The following is a 21,248-nucleotide window of genomic DNA, read 5'->3' as shown; positions in this document are numbered from 1 at the left end:
TGGCACAAAACTATGATATAATATCTTATTGTTTTAATGTCTGTAGCATTTGTAACACAAAACTTTAGAAATCTGCTGAGACTTCAAGGGAATTTATTCAAACTGTTGTAACAGGGAAAGATTTAAAGGGAATGTCTCCCCAAACATGAGGAATGAGAGGTTTTATAGGGGAAGGAAACAAAAGCAGCACTGAATACTGCAGTTTTGGTAGGTATTGCGCTTTTTTTTTTTAGGTATTGCAGTCTTACAGAAATGAGTTGTGCTTCTTTCTGATTTGGCTCATTGTGACTGTTACATTCCTGTTCTCAGAATTGTTGAGTCAGGAGTTTAGGAGTGAGCTATTCTCTCAGAATAGCAGAGAGCAAGGAGGTCAGTGTATGTTCAGAGAAGAAAAATTTAGTTCTCCGTATTCTCCCTTTTTATCCCTGACTTTGGTTATTCAGGCTTTCTCTTTTTTTTCCTGTTCAGTCTCACCAGAGGTTTGTCAGTTTTATTAATCTCTTCCAAAACACAGACATCTGACTGTGGTCTCTGTGTTTTTCTGTTTTGTTAGTTTCTGCTCTTTATTACTTCCTTGTTGTAACTTCCATTAGGATTTGATTTTCTTTTTGAAGTGTTGCTTAGGTGATTAATTACCAGGTTTTCTGATTTTCTGAAATATCTTTTAAGCTATAAATTTCTAAGCACTAAGCAATATCTCTGTGGTTTTGATATGTAGTATTTTCATTATCATTCAGTTGAAAATACTTTCTTCTTTGAACTGTGATTTTAAAATGTTTATGCAAATTTCTGAATAGACATGCTTTATACATTTTTAAAATTAATTTCTAATTTCAGTTATTTAAATTTTGTTCAGATTTACTTTCTGGACCAGCATATTTGTCAAGCCCCCCACCCCAGCAGCCCAAACGAAGACACTCCCTGACAATCTTTGTTAAACATTTAGTGAAATTAAATTATGTCTAAATATTGTGGGGGTTTTTTTTGGCTTAAGATTTACCATCTTTTTTTTTTTTTGGTCTCACCCCTCTTTTTTTTTAACTTACATTTTTAATTAAACATTTTTTCTATTAGTATCGAATTTGTATGTTCTGTTTTTATAATTCCTCTAGATTTTACAGTATTAATGAGAGTAATCAAAACCTTCACCCTAATACTTCAATCCATTTTACTCTCTTGTGATTTATATATCACTGTTTTCTGGTATTTTAAGTATATCTTAACAACTGTACATTTTTATTGTTTTGTATAAAACTCTGTTACATTTTATATGTGTTTTGCTCTTCATTCCTTTTCACATCTAAAAGTCCAATCTGAGATCACTTTCCTTCTATAGTACATTCTTTAAAATTTCCTCTAGTAAGGGTCAGTAGGGGATGATTGAAACAAAACTGTCTTATGTGCTTATTTTGTCCTCATTCATAAAAGGTATCTTCATTGGGTACAAAATTCTAATTTGACAGTTATTTTCTACCTTTATACTGACATTTTCATTCTACTCATTTGGATTCTGTTGTTGCTTTTGGGAAGTTTATTTCTTTGAAGGTAATTTTTTTTTCTCGATTTCCTGCAGTTGCACTATGATGCTTGTAGATATGATTTGATAAATTTATCCTAATTTGTATTCTTTGGGCTTTAAATCTATAGACTTGTTATTTTTCATCAGTTCTGGAATATCCTCAGCCCAATTACCTTTGCCTTTTTCCATCTTTGCCTTTTAAGACTGTGATTAAACATACATTAAACTTTCCAGTGAGACCTTCCCATTTTTCTGTGTTTTCCCGTATTTCTCTATCTCCATGGTGCATTCTGGATAAAGCTTCAATCATATCTTCCAGCTCACCAATTCTTATTCCCCCTATTTCACCATCTGTTGCCAAATCTTTAAATATTTTAAGCAGTTGTTCTCACAAATGTACCCATTAATTCTAATGTGGTCTATGTGGGTCCATTCTTTTCTGCTGGTTTTCAGTCATGCTTTTTCCCTTGTGCCTGATTATTATTTCTGATTATTACCCCTGAAAAATTGTTACCTGAGGTCTAGATTGAAGGAGTCCTCTTCCAAGGAAGTTTTATTTGCTTCTGGTTGTGTTTACCTGGGTTGTAAGGGTTGGTCAAGGACCACAATCTGTTAGGGATGTTCTTTTTCTTCAACTGCTGTGCTTGGCAACAAAAGTACCCTGGGGATGGGGAGGGGGATGGGTCTAGATTTGGTTTATCTGGTCCAGAGGGTGTAGCACTCTGGTAACACAACCTAACTTTGGAAGTCACCTGTAAGATTCATCACCCTGGGTGAGCCTGGCCCTATCATCCTTCTATTTCTCTCACTCTTTGTGGCTAGTGAAATGGGGCCTAACTCTTCTATAGCATCAGCACAGTCTGGGGCCTAAGCCGCTTTGGTGTTAATCTCTGATGACAAGACCCCATCTTAAAACAACTCTGCCTGTTTAAACTGCAGTCTTTTCAGACTCCAGGCTCTTTTAAGGGGAAGGGAGGGCATGCCATCTGCATTTTTAAAACACTTTTTTAGGGACTTCCCTGGTGGTCTAGTGGCTTAGGATCCACCTTGCCATGCAGAGGACGTGGGTTCGATCCCTGCTCAGGGAACTAAGATCCCACAAGCTGCAGAGCAACTAATCCTGCTCACTGCAACTACTGAGCCAGTATACTCCAGAATCCACAGGCTGCAATGAAAGAACCTGCATGATCCAACAGAGATCCACTTGCTGCGAACAGTACCAGAGGCAACCAAATATTTTAAAAATATATTTTTTGTAAGAAATCACTTTTCAGTGTTTTTTCTGGGAAACTGATCCAAATAACCGAGATGACCTTCACCAGAAACAAAGTACTGTCTCACCTTTGATATCATTTTTCCTTTTCTAGCCTTTGACATTTTTCAGTTCAGATTTTTCAAATTATACTTTATTTCTATCCTTCTAGTGCTTGCCCATGACATTTTACCATTTTAAACAGCATCTTGACCACCCTGTCAAATAATCCAAGCGTTTAACCCACTTTCACATAATGTTCCAGCCTCCAATTTACCTACTATTGTCCAAATTCCATTTATTTTTTAGCCTTGAGAATTAGACACGGCACTTTAAAAAAAATACAGTGTTTCAATTTACCTACACGTTGGCAATTTTTTCTTCTTGGATATCAGATGTTCTTTGGGAGAAGTGGGGGTTCAGTTCAGTGAGGGTTAGTGATCCCTAAACTAGCTCAAGGCCTGATGTGGGCTTAACTAGGTGCAGCTGCACCAGCTTGCTGGATCTGTTCTACAGCCTGCCTGTTATGGCTGGAGACCCAAAGACTCCCTCCTCTTCTGGAACCAGCCCAAGCAGTACATACCTGGCCCTAGGTAGGCTGTGGCTCATTCTCCATGTGCCTGAGTCAACAGAGTTTGTAACAGGAGCACGTCCTGGTGCTCAGTAGGCTGGGGCATTCAGAATTCCCACCCGTGCATTACATATCTTCTCTGTTGTTATTTAACCCATGTCTCTTTTGAAAGTAGGTGATGCATTAGGTCCACGTGAACTCATGTAGGAGTGTTTGTGTGTATGTGAGGGGGTTGGGAACTTCAGGCCACAGGCACACCAACAGCCCTGGCCACTTGGAAACCTTAAGTAACCTGATCAAACAGAGCTGGCCCTATATCCAGCAAATGAAAGATTGGTAGATGCTCAGTGACTACTAGGAATCAATACTTCATGGCCTCTTTCCTTTCTGCCCACTGTACACCAGACCTCCAGGGACTGGCCCCCTCTGGACAATGCAGGCATTTCCAATGCTGCCTCTGACCAGGCCATCCTATTTCCCATTCTCTTAAGTAAAAGACTCAACTCAATATCCTGTTCAGATGTCACTAGTGCCTCGTTTCCCAGTCAGTGGAGATCACTTTCCTCACAAAGCATAAAGTTTAGTTCAGCATCCATTAGGGTGGTTTTGCGGTGGCCACTGTCCTCTATCTACTGCTGCCTAGCACATGAGACAATGGATGTGTCTAGCAGATCCTTAACAAGTATTTGCTGAATAAACTAATCCAAGTCTATGGACAGGGTCAGGTTTGTCAGTGCTGCAGGTAGAGGACAAAAAGCAAGTGTGGTTGTGACATTCCAAAGTGGAAATGAGTGACAGAAATGCTCTTTTCTTCTCCCTTTTCTACCACCATCCCTCCCTCCCACCACCATCAAACTTACCTTGTTTGGAAGCAAGTGGAAGAAATACTTCTAAAGAGAGGCATGGAAACTATGTGTATAAAAACAGGAATCCTAGAGAGAACCAAGAAGCTATCTGACTAAACATTGTCCTCTTGTGAAGAGTGGAGTTTGGAGCCAGAGAGACTTGACTTAGAATTTGGTCTCTACTGATAAGCCCCACCAGGAAAATTCTTGGACAGGTTACTTAATTCTCAAAAGACTCACTTTTCATTCTTTGAGTTACCTAGTTAATAGTCTTATATATGTGTGCTAAGTTGCTTCAGTAGTGTCCAGCTGTTTGCAACCCTGCAGACTGTAGCCCACCAGGCTCCTCTGTCCATGGGATTCTCTAGGCAAGAATACTGGAGTGGGTTGCCATGCCCTCCTCCAGGGGATCTTCCCAGGGATCGAACCCATGTCTTCTGCATTGGCAGGTGGGTTCTTTACGACTAGTGCCATCTGGGAAGTCTCCAGTCTTACATATATTAACACTATTTGTTAAATTCTGTCCGGTCCCAAGAGAACAGTTTCTATTTTGTGACTGACCACTTGCCCAACCTGTCCACTCCTAGGGGTTATTATCCAGCCCCAGTATGAGGATCAATCCAATCTTCACTTCTGGTGGAGGTACCACCTAATTTCTCATAAAATCTGAGCTACTAGCCCTGAGGGATGAGTCCCCTGCTGCCCTCTTTGGTCTGCATCTGGTATAACTTACCCTACAAAGACAAGACACACAAATGGCTCTCTGTGTGTTCTTCCACCTAAAGTATGTCACAGCCTGTTTACTTTTGAAGAATTCCTTTATTGGAGTTTCACCTTACCTTGCCACAACTATCTGGCTCTTCATGGCTAAGAGTGAGCCCTAAACAGAAATTCATAACATTTTACAACAGACAATAAACACATGTAGTGCATGAAATCTTTACAATAACACAAACAATCAAACATTTAACAGGATTGTTAAGAAGCAGGAATTTTCTCCTATCCCCCAATAACAGGTAGCTACTTAGCTTTTCAGGTCCTGCAATAAAATGCCCTCCTGCTCAGAATTCCTATTCATAGGAATCCCTGAATCAATTTTTTCTGCATGTTGAGGATGTGTTCCATTAGTTATTAAATATGCTAAATTTCCGTCCATGGTAGAACCCTTCATTTGTAGCATAATGTGTGATATTTTCACTTATCACACATTCATGATTCATTAAGGGTATTTATTTGAAAATTTTTAAAGTTTCACCCACTCAATAGTATATATCACAACATTACAACAGTATAGTCCAATCAACATGAATTTATTGAGTGACTCTCTATTTTCTGTAAGATTTATAAGTCTATACTTTTTACATTTCCTACAATGAAATTCAAATTTTCACAAGTTGCCGTCACTCCCCCAAATCAATTATATCAAAGTTATTCTTCATGACCACTACTATATTAATTTATATTCCCTGAAGCCTGTTTCCTTTCCCTGAATTAGCCTATGGAGGTCCTTCTTGGATCTTTTCCACTGACCAACGGATAACTGGAATTCAAAGCTATTCCTGAATTTCCTACATTTCTACTCAGAGACTTTACCCATATATGAACTTTCTGTTGGTGACTATGTGACTTCTAATTGAAGTCTTTTTCTCATATGTATTTCTTATGTCCAGAAATGTCTACTTATTTTGAAGGCTTTTTTCATACTCCATCACTTTGATAGGTTTTATTCCCAGCATGAATTAAATATTTTATATTCCATAAGGGCTCACTTACTTCAACACTGGAACCTTCCTTGCTGGCTATGACTGAAAATCACAGAGAAATTACTCATGGTTTCATTTATACTGTGTAAATTATAAGCCACGAACAAGGACCTCAAATACTCTTATAAAGTTTTTCTTCCATTTGCCTTCCCTGATACTTGGTAAACTCTGCCTCCTACAGAGACATGCTCATCCTGGTCCCATCCAGAGCATTCCCTCCCTCATGAGTTCTCTTCTGTGATGTGCCACTATGACTTCCCATATTTGTCACATTTAAATATTCCTCTCCAGTATGGATTCTTTTATGCTTGGTGAGATTTGATCTGATATTGAAAGCCTTCCCACACTCGTTACATTGGTATAGCTTCTTTCCAGTGTGGATCCTTTTGTGTTGGTCAAGGACTGATCTATAATTGAAGGATTTCCCACACTCACAATTATAGGGCTGCTGCCCACTGTGGACACTTTTATGGTTGATAAGACTCGAGTGTGAGATGTATGCCTTCCCACACTCATCACATCCATAGGGTTTCTCACCTGTGTGTATCCTTTTATGCACTGTGAGGCCTGAGCTGTTCCTGAATGCCTTCCCACAGCCATCACACACATAGGGTTTTTCCCCCGTATGAATCCTCTTGTGTTGGGAAAGGAGTGAGCTATAACTGAAAGACTTCCCACATTCAACACATTTGAAGGGTTTCTCCCCAAGATGGACTCTTTTATGGCTTATAAGAGTTCTGTTTGAGAAAAAAGCTTTTCCACATTCATCACATGTGTAGGGGGTCTTGCCAGGGTGGGTACTTTTATGGTTAATAAGGCTTGAGTGTGAGATGTAGGCTTTTCCACACACATCACATTTATAGGGCTTCTCACCAGTATGAATTCTTTTATGCACTTTAAGGCTTGAGTTGTTTCTGAAGACTTTTTCACACCTGTCACATTCATAGGGTTTCTCTCTAGTGTGGACCCTTCTGTGTTGAGAAAGAAGTGAGGTGTAGTTAAAAGATTTCTCACACACATCGCATTTGTAGGGCTTCTCCCCAAGATGAATTTTTTTGTGATTTATAAGGGTTCGGTATGTGATAAAGGCTTTCTCACACTCATCACACTTATAGGGCTTTTCCCCAGGGTGTACACTTTTATGATTTATAAGGCTTGAAAGTGAGATGTAGGCCTTCCCACATTCTTCACATTTGTAAGGTCTCTCCCCAGTGTGGATTCGTTTATGGACTTTAAGGCCTGAATTATTTCTGAAGGCTTTTCCACACTCATCACACCCAAAGGGTTTCTCCCTTGTATGAATCCTTTTATGTTGTTCAAGGGCAGAGCTGTAATTGAAGGATTTTTCACAATAACTACATTTATAGGGCTTCTCCCCAAGATGGATTCCTTTGTGGTTTTTAAGGCTAGAGCGTGAGATATAGGCTTTTCCACACACATCACACTTATATGGTTTTTCCCCAGTATGGAGTCGCCTGTGGACTTTGAGTCCTGAATTGTTTCTGAAAGTTTTTCCACAGACATCACATACATAAGGTCTCTCTCCAGTGTGAATTGTTCTATGCTGAAGAAGAAGTGAGTTATAGCTGAATGATTTTCCACACTCCTTACATTCATGGGCTTTCTTCCCAGGGTGAATGCTTTTATGGACTGCCAGGCCTGAGCTATAGCTGAATGCTTTGCCACAGACATCACATTTGTAAGGTTTCTCTCCTGTGTGGATCCTTTTATGCACAATAAGGCCTGAACTGTTCCTGAAAGCCTTCCCACATTCATCACATTCATAAGGTTTCTCTCCAGTGTGGATAACTTTATGCTGAATGAGGAGAGAGCTATAATTAAATGATTTTTCACACTCATCACATTTATAAGGTTTATCTCCAAAGTGGATGCTTTTATGATTTAGAAGTGTTCTGCAGGTAATGAAGGCCTTCCCACACTCATCACATTCATAGGGTTTCTCCCCTGTATGAATCCTTTTGTGGACTCTAAGGCCAGAGCTATTACTGAAGGTTTTCCCACAGATGTCACATTCATAGGGCTTTTCACCTGTGTGGATCCTTTTGTGGACTCTGAGGCCAGAGCTGTTCCTGAAGGCCTTCCCACACTCACCACACTCATAGGGCTTCTCCCCAGTGTGAATTCTCTTATGCTGATCCAAAACTGAGCTATAATTGAAGGATTTTCCACACTCATCACACTTACAGTTCTTTTCCCCAGAATGGGTGCTTTTGTGGTTTATAAGGCTGGAATAGGACATGTAGGCTTTCCCACATTCCTCACACTTGTACGGCTTCTCCCCAGTATGGATCCTCTTGTGGACTCGAAGGCTTGAGCTGCTCCGGAAAGTCCCTCCACAGTCATCGCACTCATAGCGTTTTTCACCAGTGTGCATAATTTTATGTTGAACAAGTCGGGAATTGTATTTGAAGAATTTCCCACAGTCATCACATTTATGTGATTTCTTAACAGCACTGGCTTTTTGCTGTAGACTGGGATGAGAGTTTCCATTAATGCTCTCCACACATTTGACTTGTTCACTGTTTTTCTGTTCTATAGGGATGGTCTGGTGTGTAACATATTTTGAGCTCAGATGTAAGCTTTTCTCAGATGCCTCATCTTCCTGTTCTGTCTTTACATTTGCTGTATTCCTGGCTTTGCCAATCTTTTCCCTGATGCCACTTTTGTCTTCCTTCATTCTTTTTCCCTCAGGCTTGTCCATCTGATTTTCTACCTTGCTATCCCAATCACAAGTTTCACCAACCTTAGACTCCTGCATATGATCCTTGTGAAGACCTTCCACTTTTGGCCATACAGATTCTGCATTTCCAGTATTTTCATACTTTTCAGTTGATTCCTCATCCTCAGTGCCCCTCGTCTTCAAATGTGACACTAAACCAAGAAAATGAAAATGATACCTTCACTTTAGAAAAACTGAAGGAATTAATATCCAAATTCACTCATTCACTCCACAAATGTTTACTGACCACATATGGTGTGATAGGTACCATTTTTAACTGCTAGGGATACAATCATGGACATGCCAAAATTTCTGCCCCTGCGGAGTAATGTTAAAATGCTAGATCCCTGGGTTGCCAATGGAACAGAGATGTTTTCTATTCCTGCATAACAACTTAGCATGATGACAAGTTGAAATGAACTGGAATGATGCACAGAATCAAGGGCAACATTGACCAGTTGTTGAAAACTGCCACCTAGTCTCTGAAAACCAAACAGAGGGTCCAAAGAGTCTCTGAAGAATAGGAGACAGAAAGATTAATAAGACAAAAGCTAAGAAGCCATAATCAGCAGAGGGTTGGCAAAACTAAAGGAGAAATCAGTACATGAGTGGAGGTAATGGGGAGTTGGTTATGAAATCATGACAGTCATGTCAGAGATGAGAAAGAAAACAAGCTGCAGATGCCTGTTGTCGGTATAGCCTCCTGGATTTCCTCTCCAAGGAAAACACTGACCCTGGAGAGTGGTTTAGTCAGGGAAGAACTCTACATGGAAGAACACACTCTGGCTTGCCAGGCAGAGGCATTCATTCCCACTTTATGAACAGGCTAACAACAGTCAGAGCATATCAAAGATCAGAAGCTAAAATACAAACTGTCAAGCAAAGGAAACGATACTGCCTAGGCATAAATACCTAGCTGTATGAGCCCCAAAAAAGTTACTTAAGCTCTTTATGCCAGTTTCCTCATCTGTAAAATGAGGGCAATAGAACTGATGTATTAAATAACATATATAAGGTATGGAGAACACTGCCAGTCACTTGGTTAATTCTATATGCTATAGCACCTAATTCATTATTTAATCAAGATCAGGTTATTGGATCAGGGTTGGAACCTGGGGATAAACCACAGGACTCAGAAAAGGCAAACTCCTTCTCAAAGCAGATTTTAAGGCAGTGACTCCTTATTCCCTTGAAGGCACTCTACACACAGCTGGCACTCTGTCAGCATGCACCTGCTAAAAGACCGACTCTTGAGAACAGAAGCAACACTAACTTAGTTGTCTCCCAGCCTTAGACAATTAGACATTTGTAATTAGACTTAGTTAACATTCAGACCTCTCTCTTACCTGGGTATCGGACTCCCCCCTTGGTCAGTACTCTGTAATTCTACTTAGAAACTCTATGTGTGAACATGTGATAAGAAAGCAGAGGCAATAAAAGAAAAGTAAGATATATACTCTGGAGTGGACACATATAAACACCTGCACTCATGATCCAATTTATGCTTACAGAAGTGAATAATGGACTCTGAATTAACATTTACAGAACAGGAGGAGCTAGGAACTCAATATCACCAGGAAGCTAAAATAAAGAATCACTCGCTATACATTTTAAAAAATGAAGACTTCACAAAATGACTATTAAGTAATATCAGGTAAGAGATCATTAGAAGTCACCGAATAGTGGTGGCACAACCCTAGCTCCATGCTCCCTTTCTTTACAGCCTTGGGCACAGCAGTCATGCCATTTAAAACGTGAGTGGTCACTGGAAATCCAGACCATTAGTAGCAACACATCTGTCTGTGCTCTGAATCCTGCTCCCATCACATGAGGGACCCTGCTCTACCATTCCCTTTGATCTGGGCCCCTCCACCTCTATCACCCTCAGCTCTGAGAAGAGAAAGATGTCAAGTTTCTACAACACAAAATCAAATCCCCTGAAATTGCCAGGGAAACACAAAATTTGTCAGGGTGGAAAAAGAGAAAAAGAAAAACTGTAAGGGAGGAGAACTACTCATACTATTTAGATATTCCAAAGGCTATTATAACTAAAATAGTGTGGTGAAAAGTAAAAGTGTTAGTTGCTCAGTTGTGTCCAACTCTTTGCAAGCTCATGGACTGTAGCCCACCAAACTCTTCTGTCCACAGAATTCTCTAGGCAAGAATACTGGAGTGGGTAGCCATTCCCTTCTCCAGGGGAATCTTCCTGACCAAGGGATCAAACCTGGGTCTGCTGCATTGCAGGTGGATTCTCTACTGTCTGAACCAAACAGCCAAACAGGGAAGCCCAAACAGTGTGGTACTGGTATATAAAAAAACAGAATAGGAAAAAATCCAGAATAGTCCCAATTACACACAGAATCAAGTATATGATAAAGGTGGTATTTCAAATCAATGAAGCAAAAATAGTCTCTTTAATAGTGTTGGAAGTAGATCCATTCTTTACATCATTCACAGGAATAAACTCCAAATGTAAGTGAAGTGAAGTGAAAGTTGTTCAATCGTGTCCAACTCTTTGCGACCCCATGGACCAGTCCATGGAATTCTCCAGGCCAGAAAACTGGAGTGGGTAGCCTATCCCTTCTCCAGGGGATCTTCCCAACCCAGGGATCAAACCCAGGTCTCCTGCATTGCACATGGATTCTTTACCAGCTAAGCCACAAGGAAAGCCCAAGAATACTGGAGTGGGTAGCTGATCCCTTCTCCAGACGACTTTCCTGACCCAGAAATCAAACTGGGGTCTCCAGCATTGCAGGCGGATTCTTCACCAACTGAGCTATCAGGGAAACCCTCTCCAAATGTAGCAGAACTCTAAATATTAAAAACTGGCACCAGAAGAAAACATGGGTGAATGCCTCTACAACCTGAGTACAGAAGAAGTTTTTTATGACCAAGATGCAATAAAAGAGTAACAAAGCTGATTACATGGAAATAAAAGTAAACTTGCATGGCAAAAAATACCATTAGCAAAACCAAAAAAATAAATGAAAAAGTTGAAGAAAATATCTGCAAAATATATTATATATAAAGGCTAATATCTCAAATATACAATGTTTTAAAGTTAAAGAGACTAAAAATCCTACAGAAAATGGGTAAAGAACATGAACAGACAATTCATATAAAGAAATACATAAATGGTCCTTAAGCATGTTTTCAATTTCACTCATAATAAGAGAAATGCAAATGAGAACTATACTAAGATCCCCTTTCTCATGTTAGATTGGCAAATATTCAAAACCTTAAAAATATACTCTTTGGGTGAGGCTGTGGAGACAGTCTCACACATTACTGAGAATGCAAATTGGCATAACCTCTGTTGAAGGAAATCTGCCAATATCTACACAACTATGTATGCATTATACTCCAATCCAGAAATCCCACCTAGGAATTTACACTGAAGATACACTTCCAACAATACAAAAGCATATGTGCACAAAGTTATTCATCATAGCATTATTTTTAATTACAAAATCTAGAAAATCATCTACATGTCTAAGCATAGAAGACTGGTGTATATGGCACACATACACAATGGAGTACTAAAAAGAAGAGGAACATTTCTATAAATTGTTAGGGAGCAATTTCCAGGATATGCTGTAAAGCAAAAGACAGCATATATGCTACATCTTATGTAAGAAGGAAAATAAAAAATAGCAAGCATATAACTGTTTATCTTTTTAGTAATGAGAATATCCACAAAAGAGTGAAGGCTGTTTCCTATAAGGTATAGAGTGGGGGAATAGAACAGAAGAGAGAGGGGACAGAGACACTGATTACAGCTTTCTGTATAGCTTTTACTCATGGAAGCATGATAATGTTTTGCAGATTCAAAAAATAAAATCAAGTCAATAAGACTGGGAAAGGGGGAAAGCCACTAAACTATAAAGTGAATGGAAACCAATGAATTCATTTGTGTTTTACATGAATATGGTAAATGTAAGACCGAAACAAAAAAAAGGAAGAACTAATCCATGTCACTTGGGTACATAATATGTAACTTTGTAATACATACTCTCAGTTTTGGGAAGGCTGGAGTGAGCAGTGGGGAAGAGCTGCAAACAACTAGTTTGGGAAGGTTTGTTTCCTGTAGTGTTATGGGCAAAGCAATTCAGAAACAATTTTAGATCTATTACTAGACTGAGTAAATGTGTTGATTTAGTTGGGAGCCAGAGCTCTTCTAGAGGAAGAAGGAACATAATAATATGGAATAGGGTAAGACAAGAAAGACCCTGTGGGGACAAATCAGAGGTATTACTGTGAACTTATGATTTCTAAATTATATACAAATGTGCACATTATATAAATGTACATTCACCTGTATGTATATTTGTATGTGGTGGTGGTGGTGTAGTCAATAAGTCGTGTCTGACTCTTGAGACCCCATGGACTGTAGTCCACCAGGTTCTTCTGCCCATGGGATTTTCCAGGCAAGAACACTGGAGTGGGTTGCCATTTCTTTCTCCAATATTTGTATGTATATGTGTGTAAATGTATATATATTCACTAGCTTTGTCTGCTGAAAAGCTAAGAATCAAAAATATCTGAGTTAATGAGCACAATCCAGTACCTTGTTCTTGGACTTTACTATCATTATCTACCAAAATGAACCTGCAGGATTCCAGGCTGGGGCCAGGATAGGTATAAGATGAGCTGAATGTATATTATCTATGGTGAAACAGATCACCAGCCCGGGTGGGATGCATGAGACAAGTGCTCGGGCCTGGTGCACTGGGAAGACCCAGAGGAATCGGGTGGAGAGGGAGGTGGGAGGGGGGATCGGGATGGGGAATACGTGTAAATCTATGGCTGATTCATATCAATGTATGACAAAACCCACTGAAAAATAAATAAATAAATAAATAAAGGAGAAATTGCAAAAAAAAAAAAGATGAGCTGAGACATCATTATGACAGCAAATATGAAAATGCTCAACAACGACAAAAAGATGATGTGGGCATATGACAAGACCACAAGAGCCAGCTTCAACACTGAATTTACGCTCCACAGCAATTATGTCAAGAATTATAAACCATTGAAAAGAGGATTACATGAGTTCATACAGGTACAAATGGGAGAAAGAGAGGCCTCCTGTTTACAGGAGAATGCCAGGGCTGGTTGGTAAATGTGGAGGGAATAGAGTTGGAAGAAAAAAAAATCAGCATTCTGCAACTATCAGAGTAAAGACTTGGATCAGGGGAGAATTATCAAAGGATTCTAAGTCTAGGGGCATTCTCACGAGGAGCAGTATATATGCAAGGTCTTAAAATACTCCTTCACAGACTGTAAGGGAAAAAACAGTAATCACATAGTGAAGAGATTAAACCATGGCTTGGCCGGTCATCTTAAATTAGTATCACCAGTGGGGGCAGATAAACATCATGTGATTCTAGAAGTGACACCCTGAGAAGGACAAATCACTTACAGAATGCATTACCTGAACTTAAAAATAAATATCAGGTAGATCAGATAAATCCAAAAAAAGAACATTCTACTAAAAGGTATTTATATTCTTCAAAAGTACCATTGTCATAAAATACAAAAGCTACAGAAATGTTTCATATTAAAGGAGGCTGAAGAGATTTGACCACTAAATTCAATACCTGATATCAACTGGATCTGTACTGGAGGTCAAGGCTGTTATTAAAAATAACTGTGTCAACAGATGTAACTGGAATATGTATGGTAAGTCAGGCAAAAGTCATTAACAACTTTAAGTTTACTGAAGCTGACAACGGCACTGTAGTTATGCAAGAGAATATCCCTATAAATACACACTGAAGTGTTAGGGATAAAGGGCCATGATATGTATGTTACCCTCAAATGGTTTAGAAAAATAGATAGATATGCATGAAACAGCAAGAGAAAGAAGATAAAATGAAGTAAAAAGTTAACCACAGGTGAATAAATAAAGGGTGTTTTTTTCACTATTTTTTTAATGTTTTAAATTTATTTATATTAAAAATAATGTGATGATTATTAGGATTTATTTTTTATTCTTTATCTTTAAAAAATTTTTATTGGAGTACAACTGATTTAAAATGTTGTTTCTGCTGCATTATTATTATTACTGAAAATTTTCTGTATATTGGAAATTATTCCCAATAAAAATTTGTATGTGTGTGTGCTCACTCGTGTCTGACTCTTTGTGACTCCATGGACAATAGCCTGCCAGGCTCCTCTGTCTATGGAATTTTTCCAGGCAAGAATACTGGATTGGGTTGCCATTTCCTTCTCCAGGGGATCTTCCCAATGAAAAAAATGTTAAAGTGTAAATTTAAAATTGTCTCAACTATTCCTTCCCCTTCAGATACTGCTTTTGCCATCCTGCGTCCTGTCCACAGTTGCATATTGAAAAAGTGGTCTTCATGTCCCATCTCCCCACATGATGCATCTATTCAATCTGATTTATTCCACTCAGACCATGCTGCATTAGCTTCTTCAGGGCCAGGTGCTGACTCCTGAGTTTGCTGACCCTTGGATGTTCCGGCCCCCTGTTCCATATGAAACCTCTCCTCTTCTGACTCTACATAATCTTCCTGGGAAGTCCCATCTATATGTGTGGCTCCTATAAGCTGTTTAGCAGAGCCTCATCTCTGGCCCAGACCCCCTCTTCAATTACCGAGTCTCATTCCACCCATCTTTTCTTCTGAATAAATCAGAAGTGGGCTCTCCCTTTTCCCTCACCACTCCACATCCAGAAGACCATTTAAGACCACCTATACAGTTCTCACGGAGAAGACAATAGCACCCCACTCCAGTACTCTTGCCTGGAAAATCCCATGGACGGAGAAGCCTGGTAGGCTGTAGTCCATGGAGTCGGTGAGTCGGACACAACTGAGCAACTTCACTTTCACTTTTCACTTTCATGCATTGGAGAAGGAAATGGCAACCCACTCCAGTGTTCTTGCCTGGAGAATCCCAGGGAGGGCGGAGTCTGGTGGGCTGCCGTCTATGGGGTCGCACAAATTCAGACACGACTGAAGCAACATAGCAGCAGCAGCATACAGTTCTCAAGTCCTCATCCCCAACTCCATTCCCACTGCTAAGAATTTAGTTTAAGCCCTCCTAAATTCCCTTCCGAACTTCTGCCATAGTCTCCCTACCTACATTCTTAACCCTGTGCAATTTTTCTTCCAACACTATCAAGAATTTTGTAAAATGCACATGTGAGCCCTCCCCAATAAGTGTTTAAAGGCTACCTAGTATGATGCTTGAAGCTTTCTGCATCTCACCAGCTGGAGCAACTTGCTGGACACTGAAGAGGCCATGCTAATTCACCCCTTGCTGACACCACACTTAGAATCCTTGGCCCAGATGGGTGGACCCTTTCCCCTCTGACAGGCTAATTCTCAAGTCCGTTCATGTCCTCTGGGATACCTTGTTTGATTGGCTGTGGCCTGGCCTGGTCTGCATGAAATGGTAAGTACTTCACTGTTTACACCTCTGGCCTAGGCAGACTCCAGAAGTCTCCCTGTTCTAGTCCTGCTTAACCTCTCTTTGGGGAGAAGCAGATTTTCATATCACCCAGTCCTCTTAATGACTGAAATCAAAACAGGGCAATATACATGTGCATCTTCACTGAAAGCAGATGGTCGGCAATGGAATTAATATTATGAATTGACTAAAGAAAATTGATGACTAAGAAAAGGTCAGTCAAAAACACAAGCAGAAAAGCTCAAAAACATGATGATAGTACTAGGAGACTTGCAAACTAGTAGAAGAGTCTGGCAGGAATATAACCAACATATGATAATAATGGCAGACATAAAGCATGGATGAAGGAAGAAGGGGAAGGGACATACTCTGCTTCAAAGAACTAAGAAAAGCTTCAGGAAGAAAGGGCTAGTTCCAGCAGACAGAAGAGCAGGTGTAAAGGGTTGGTGTTCACCATGCTCTGGATATATGGAACAGATGATGGCAGGCACAACTGGATAGGTGGGCAAAAATAAGGGCTGCAGCAAGGTCTGCCCATCATACTAAGGAGTCCAGGCTTGATTCAGAGGAGTTTTAGGCAGAGTGGAAAACTCAGATATGCATTTTGGAAGATCACTTATTCTATCAAATCAGAAGGTTAAAGGGGCTAGACAGGAAACATTTCAGGCTTTGTGGGGCACATACAATTCTATCACTTGTTTTTCTTTTTGGCTTATTTTTTAGCATTTCTTTTAAAATGTAAAAACCATTCTCTGCTTGCAGGCCATATAAAAACAGATCAGCGATCCAGAAGTCTGACAATTCCTGCTAGATAAAATCAAGGAATCAGAATTAATTTAGGATGGTGTGAGATAATGGCATTTAGGCTACATTTGAAGTGTCTTTTTTTTTTTTAAGACTATGCTAGGTGAAATGGCATAATGTCTGGAATTTCCTTTAAAATACTTCAACAAAGAAAAATAAAACAGGAAAAAGGAAACAAATATAGCAGAATCCTAATAATTGTTGAATCTGAATGATGGATATACCAAGTTCATTATACTATTCTACTTTCCTATTATGTTTACATTTTTTTCATAATATAAAATTAAAAGAAAGATTACTCATTCTACTTGCAATGGGAGAATGGATTGAGGAGGAGAGAGAACTGAGCACTAGAGTCTGGAAGATTATTATAATCCAATCAATACTGATGTGGTGACTAGCTCATATGTCTTCTATGACACAAGAAAGGAATCACTTCAAAAGCACAATTCCTACACAGAAAGAGGGCCAGATGGGTTTAATTTCTTAAAAGTTCTCAAGGCTAAAGGGGAACTCCTCTCTAATGAGTTCTCAACAGAGTGAAAACTGGTTATATCCATATAGCCTAGTTGTATCAGTTAAGTTTCAGCAATAGTAAGCCATCCACTCCCTCTAAATTACACAGGAACCACATCATCTGGGTACTTCTGTGCTTCACATTATTCATGTTCTACCACCAATGCCTGGAAAAGCTCATGAAGAGAGTAAGAATCTGTCCTTAATTTTTGCTATCCCTGCCCAGGAAAGTCAGGAGCCACTTCTCAAGAGACTAGACAACTCAGAAGAGAGCAACTGTGGCTTACTATGGCTGAAAACTCCTACCTTAACAACAGACTTCACCAAGCAACAGGTACAACACATCTGCAGCTACTGAGGATTTTCAGAGTACCAACCATATTCTACAAATCAATCTACCATCTGGATTCTGTGTCTTAAGTTGTTGGATATTATACTGGAGTTGGAAGTGACCAACAAGGGAAAGAAAAAGAGAAAATCAGAGCAAATATGAGGACAAAATGCTTACAGACTCAGAAGAAGTGAAAGGACAGGACAAATCAAAGATGAGACTGAGGAGTGTGTGGGAAAAGTGTTATGCAGATGGGAAGAAAGTATGGTTTCTGCTTTAGTTATTGCATTTAGTTTATAAGTATTAGAATTGTAAATGGTTAACGTAAGTTGGTTCTACTGCTTAATCCTTATGATTAAGGGTGATTTTTTCCTTAAAGTAAAAAATGAAATAGAACATTCTCATACCTAGTAGTGGAGAAGAGAACCCTAGTCATCCTAAGGAATAAGGTAAGCAAAGGAGATTTTGAAAGGGGGACTGAGAGATTTTCTGAAGCTAAAGGGGCAAGACTGGCTTGAAGAGTGTCATTAATAGACAGTTTTTTGGGCTACTGTAAGGCTAAGTATCATAAACACAAGTATCAGGAGAGAAAAACTAGTTGGTTTAATTTGTTTTTCAAACACTGTATGAATTGTCAACCCCTTCTTTAAAAATTCTTGCTCAGATATGCCCGGGACAAAGTCACTGGGTGTGCTCTGGTTTGAAGGAACAAAGAAACTGGAAACAACCCAAATGGCCTTACTAGATCTTAAAAAATGGTGGTACATCCAAAACATCCAAGGCCACAGGACTGGAAAAGGTCAGTTTTCATTCCAATCCCAAAGAAAGGCAATGGCAAAGAATGTTCACACTACCACACAACTGCTCTCATTTCACATGCTAGCAAAGTAATGCTCAAAATTCTCCAAGTTAGACTTCAACAGTGTGTGAACTGAGAACTTCCAGATGTTCAAGCTTGATTTAGAAAAGGCAGAGGAACAAGAGATCCAATTGCCAACATCTGTTAGATCATAGAAAAAGGAAATTCCAGAAAAACATCTACTTCTGCTTCACTATGCTATGTGCCTTTGACTATGCTAAAGCCTTTGACTGTGTGGATCACAACAAACTGGAAAATTCTTCAAGAGATGGGAAAAACAGACCACCTGACCTGCCTCCTGAGAAATCTGCAGGTCAAGAAGCAAATTAGAACCAGACATGGAACAAGGGACTGGTTCAAAAATGGGAAAGGAGTATATCAAGGCTGTATATTGTCACCCTGCTTATTTAACTTATATGCAAAGTACATCATGTGAAATACTGGGCTGGATAAACCAGAAGCTGGAATCAAGACTGTCGGGAGACATAGCAATAATCTCAGATATGCAGATGACACCACCCTTATGGCAGAAAATGAAGAGGAACTAAAGAGTCTCTTGATGAAAGTGAAAGAGGAGAGTGAAAAAGCTGGCTTAAAGCTCAACTTTCAAAAAACAAAGATTATGGCATCCAGTCCCATCACTTCATGGCAAAAAGATGGGGAAACAATGGAAACGTGACAGACTTTATTTTCTTGGGCTCCAAAATCACTGCAGATGGTGACTGCAAGCCATGAAATTAAAAGATGATTGCTCCTTGGAAGAAAAACTATGAGAAACCTAGACAGCATATTAAAATGCAGAGACATTACTTTGCCGACAAAGGTCCGCCTAGTCAAAGCTATGGTTTTCCAGTAGTCATGTATGGATGTGAGAGTTGGATCATGAAGGCTGAATGCAGAAGAACTGCTACTTTTGAACTGTGGTGTTGAAGAAGACTCTTGAGAATCCCTTGGACTGCAAGATCAAATCAGTCAATCCTAAAGGAAATCAGTCCTGAATATTCATTGGAAGGACTGATGTTGAAGCTCCAATACTTTGGCCATCTGATGGAAAGAACCAACTCATTAAAAAAGACCCTGATGCTGGGGAAGATTGAAGGCAGGAGGAGAAGAGGACGACGGAGGATGAGATGGTTGGATGGCATCACTGATTCAATGGACGTAAGTTTGAGCATGCTCCAGAGATGGTGAAGGACAGGGAAGCCTGGCATGCTGCAGTCCATGGGGTCACAAAGAGTCAGACAAGAATGAGTGACTGAACAACAAAAAAAACATCCAAACAACGGCCATGACACTTCAATATTGCAGCGCTGTATTTAAGAAAGAAAAAAAAAAAGCTTTGTGTTCTGATGACCTCTAACACAGATCAAGCAAAAGAAGCAAGGTGCAGAATTCTGAACAGTACCTTATCACCTGTGTGAAAAAAAGGAGAGACTAAGTACATTCAAATTTGCCAGTATGTTTGCATAAAGAAACTGGATACACTCAAATTATCTATCAAATGTGGTTGGTTTTCTAAAGGGATTGGGCCTAGAAAGATAGCTGAACAGAGGGAGATCTTTTCATTGATATCTTTTCACATTTTTAATATCTGAACCATATGAATGCATTACATAGTCAAAAACTTATTTAAGGAAAAATCCTCCTGCTTTCAAAAAGGAAACACTCCTGGTGGCCTCCTAGTCCAAACGTCTTAGAGCAGCACACCCAGCCCTGGCCTTCCATTCCTCTTTCACATCCCCATGCCTGGATTCCCTAGGAGCCTCCTCGACCTATTTCTCCCTACCTGGTCAATTCCTTCTCATTGTGAGAGGCAGCGACAGACAGCCTCTTCCCAGATCCCTTGCCTGTACAGAAGGTGAGCTCTCCTAGGGCGAAGGCCGGGCAGCGCCTCCCAGCGGTTCGATCAACACCTGCGGCAGGAGTCTCTCAACATCACGGCCCCATCAAAGAAAACAAAAAAGGTGTGGGGCGGGGAGGTCAAATAACATTACCCCTCGGGATCCTTCCAAAGTTCGTATTCACTCTCAAATCCCAGGGACAAACTTAACTGCCACGGGCGCAGAACTAGGGGCTTTCTTTAAAGCACTGATTTTCTGGGTTCCCCTTTCGCCCGAGACAGCAGCGAAGAGCTGAGAAACACGGGTATGGGGGCCCCAGCCCCTCTCCACACACCTGGCAGCCCCACCCCAGCCCTGGCCCTCTCGGACAGCCGAAGTTGGGGTCTACAAGGAACCCGATATGTTCCAGGGGTGGGCCCGACACCTCTCGGCCGACCCGAGGTCTTCCCTCCCCTCTACTTCCCCAGTGCGCTTCCTAAGGTGTGTGTAGGGAGGGGGCGCGCTTCCTCCCCGATCCCGCCCAAGACCCGAGGAATAGCCGAGACCCGGCCAAGAAGGGAAGGGCGTGGCAGGCTAGGGCCGAGGGCGGGAGCGCGGGCGGCCGCGGACTCACGTACTGGCTGTGGCGGCGCCGCGGGAGCCCAGCCGCCGGCGGGACAAAAGCGCGGACGGCCCGGCCGGAAAAACCCAGGCCCGCTCCGGGGCACTTCCGAGTCCTCTCTACGAGGCTGGAGGACTAACTCGATGATAGCTCCTTTTCCGGGCACGTGACC

General features: G+C 40.5%; 1 protein-coding gene across 3 annotated transcripts; it reads right to left on the bottom strand.

Annotated features, from left to right (window-relative positions):
* Window positions 1-4,989: 4,989 nt before the first annotated feature.
* ZFP62 (ZFP62 zinc finger protein) lies at window positions 4,990-21,181 on the bottom strand. Of its 3 annotated transcripts, none has more exons than XM_043465668.1 (2): window positions 21,093-21,181; window positions 4,990-8,842 (listed from the first exon to the last, which is right to left on the bottom strand). In XM_043465668.1, coding segments are annotated over exons 1-2 (2,718 nt in total). In that variant the 5' UTR covers window positions 21,094-21,181; the 3' UTR covers window positions 4,990-6,125. The 3 variants fall into 3 exon arrangements, with proteins under 3 accessions (XP_043321603.1, XP_043321605.1, XP_043321604.1); XM_043465670.1 differs by having other exon boundaries at window positions 5,477-8,842; window positions 21,089-21,134; XM_043465669.1 differs by lacking the exon at window positions 21,093-21,181 and adding an exon at window positions 20,421-21,065 and having other exon boundaries at window positions 5,477-8,842.
* Window positions 21,182-21,248: the final 67 nt, after the last annotated feature.

This window comes from Cervus canadensis, chromosome 4, assembly GCF_019320065.1.
Source record: "Cervus canadensis isolate Bull #8, Minnesota chromosome 4, ASM1932006v1, whole genome shotgun sequence".
Taxonomy (NCBI): Eukaryota; Metazoa; Chordata; class Mammalia; order Artiodactyla; family Cervidae; genus Cervus; species Cervus canadensis.
Note: the sequence above shows the minus strand (reverse complement) of the source record. Positions and strands in the feature narration are given on the sequence as shown.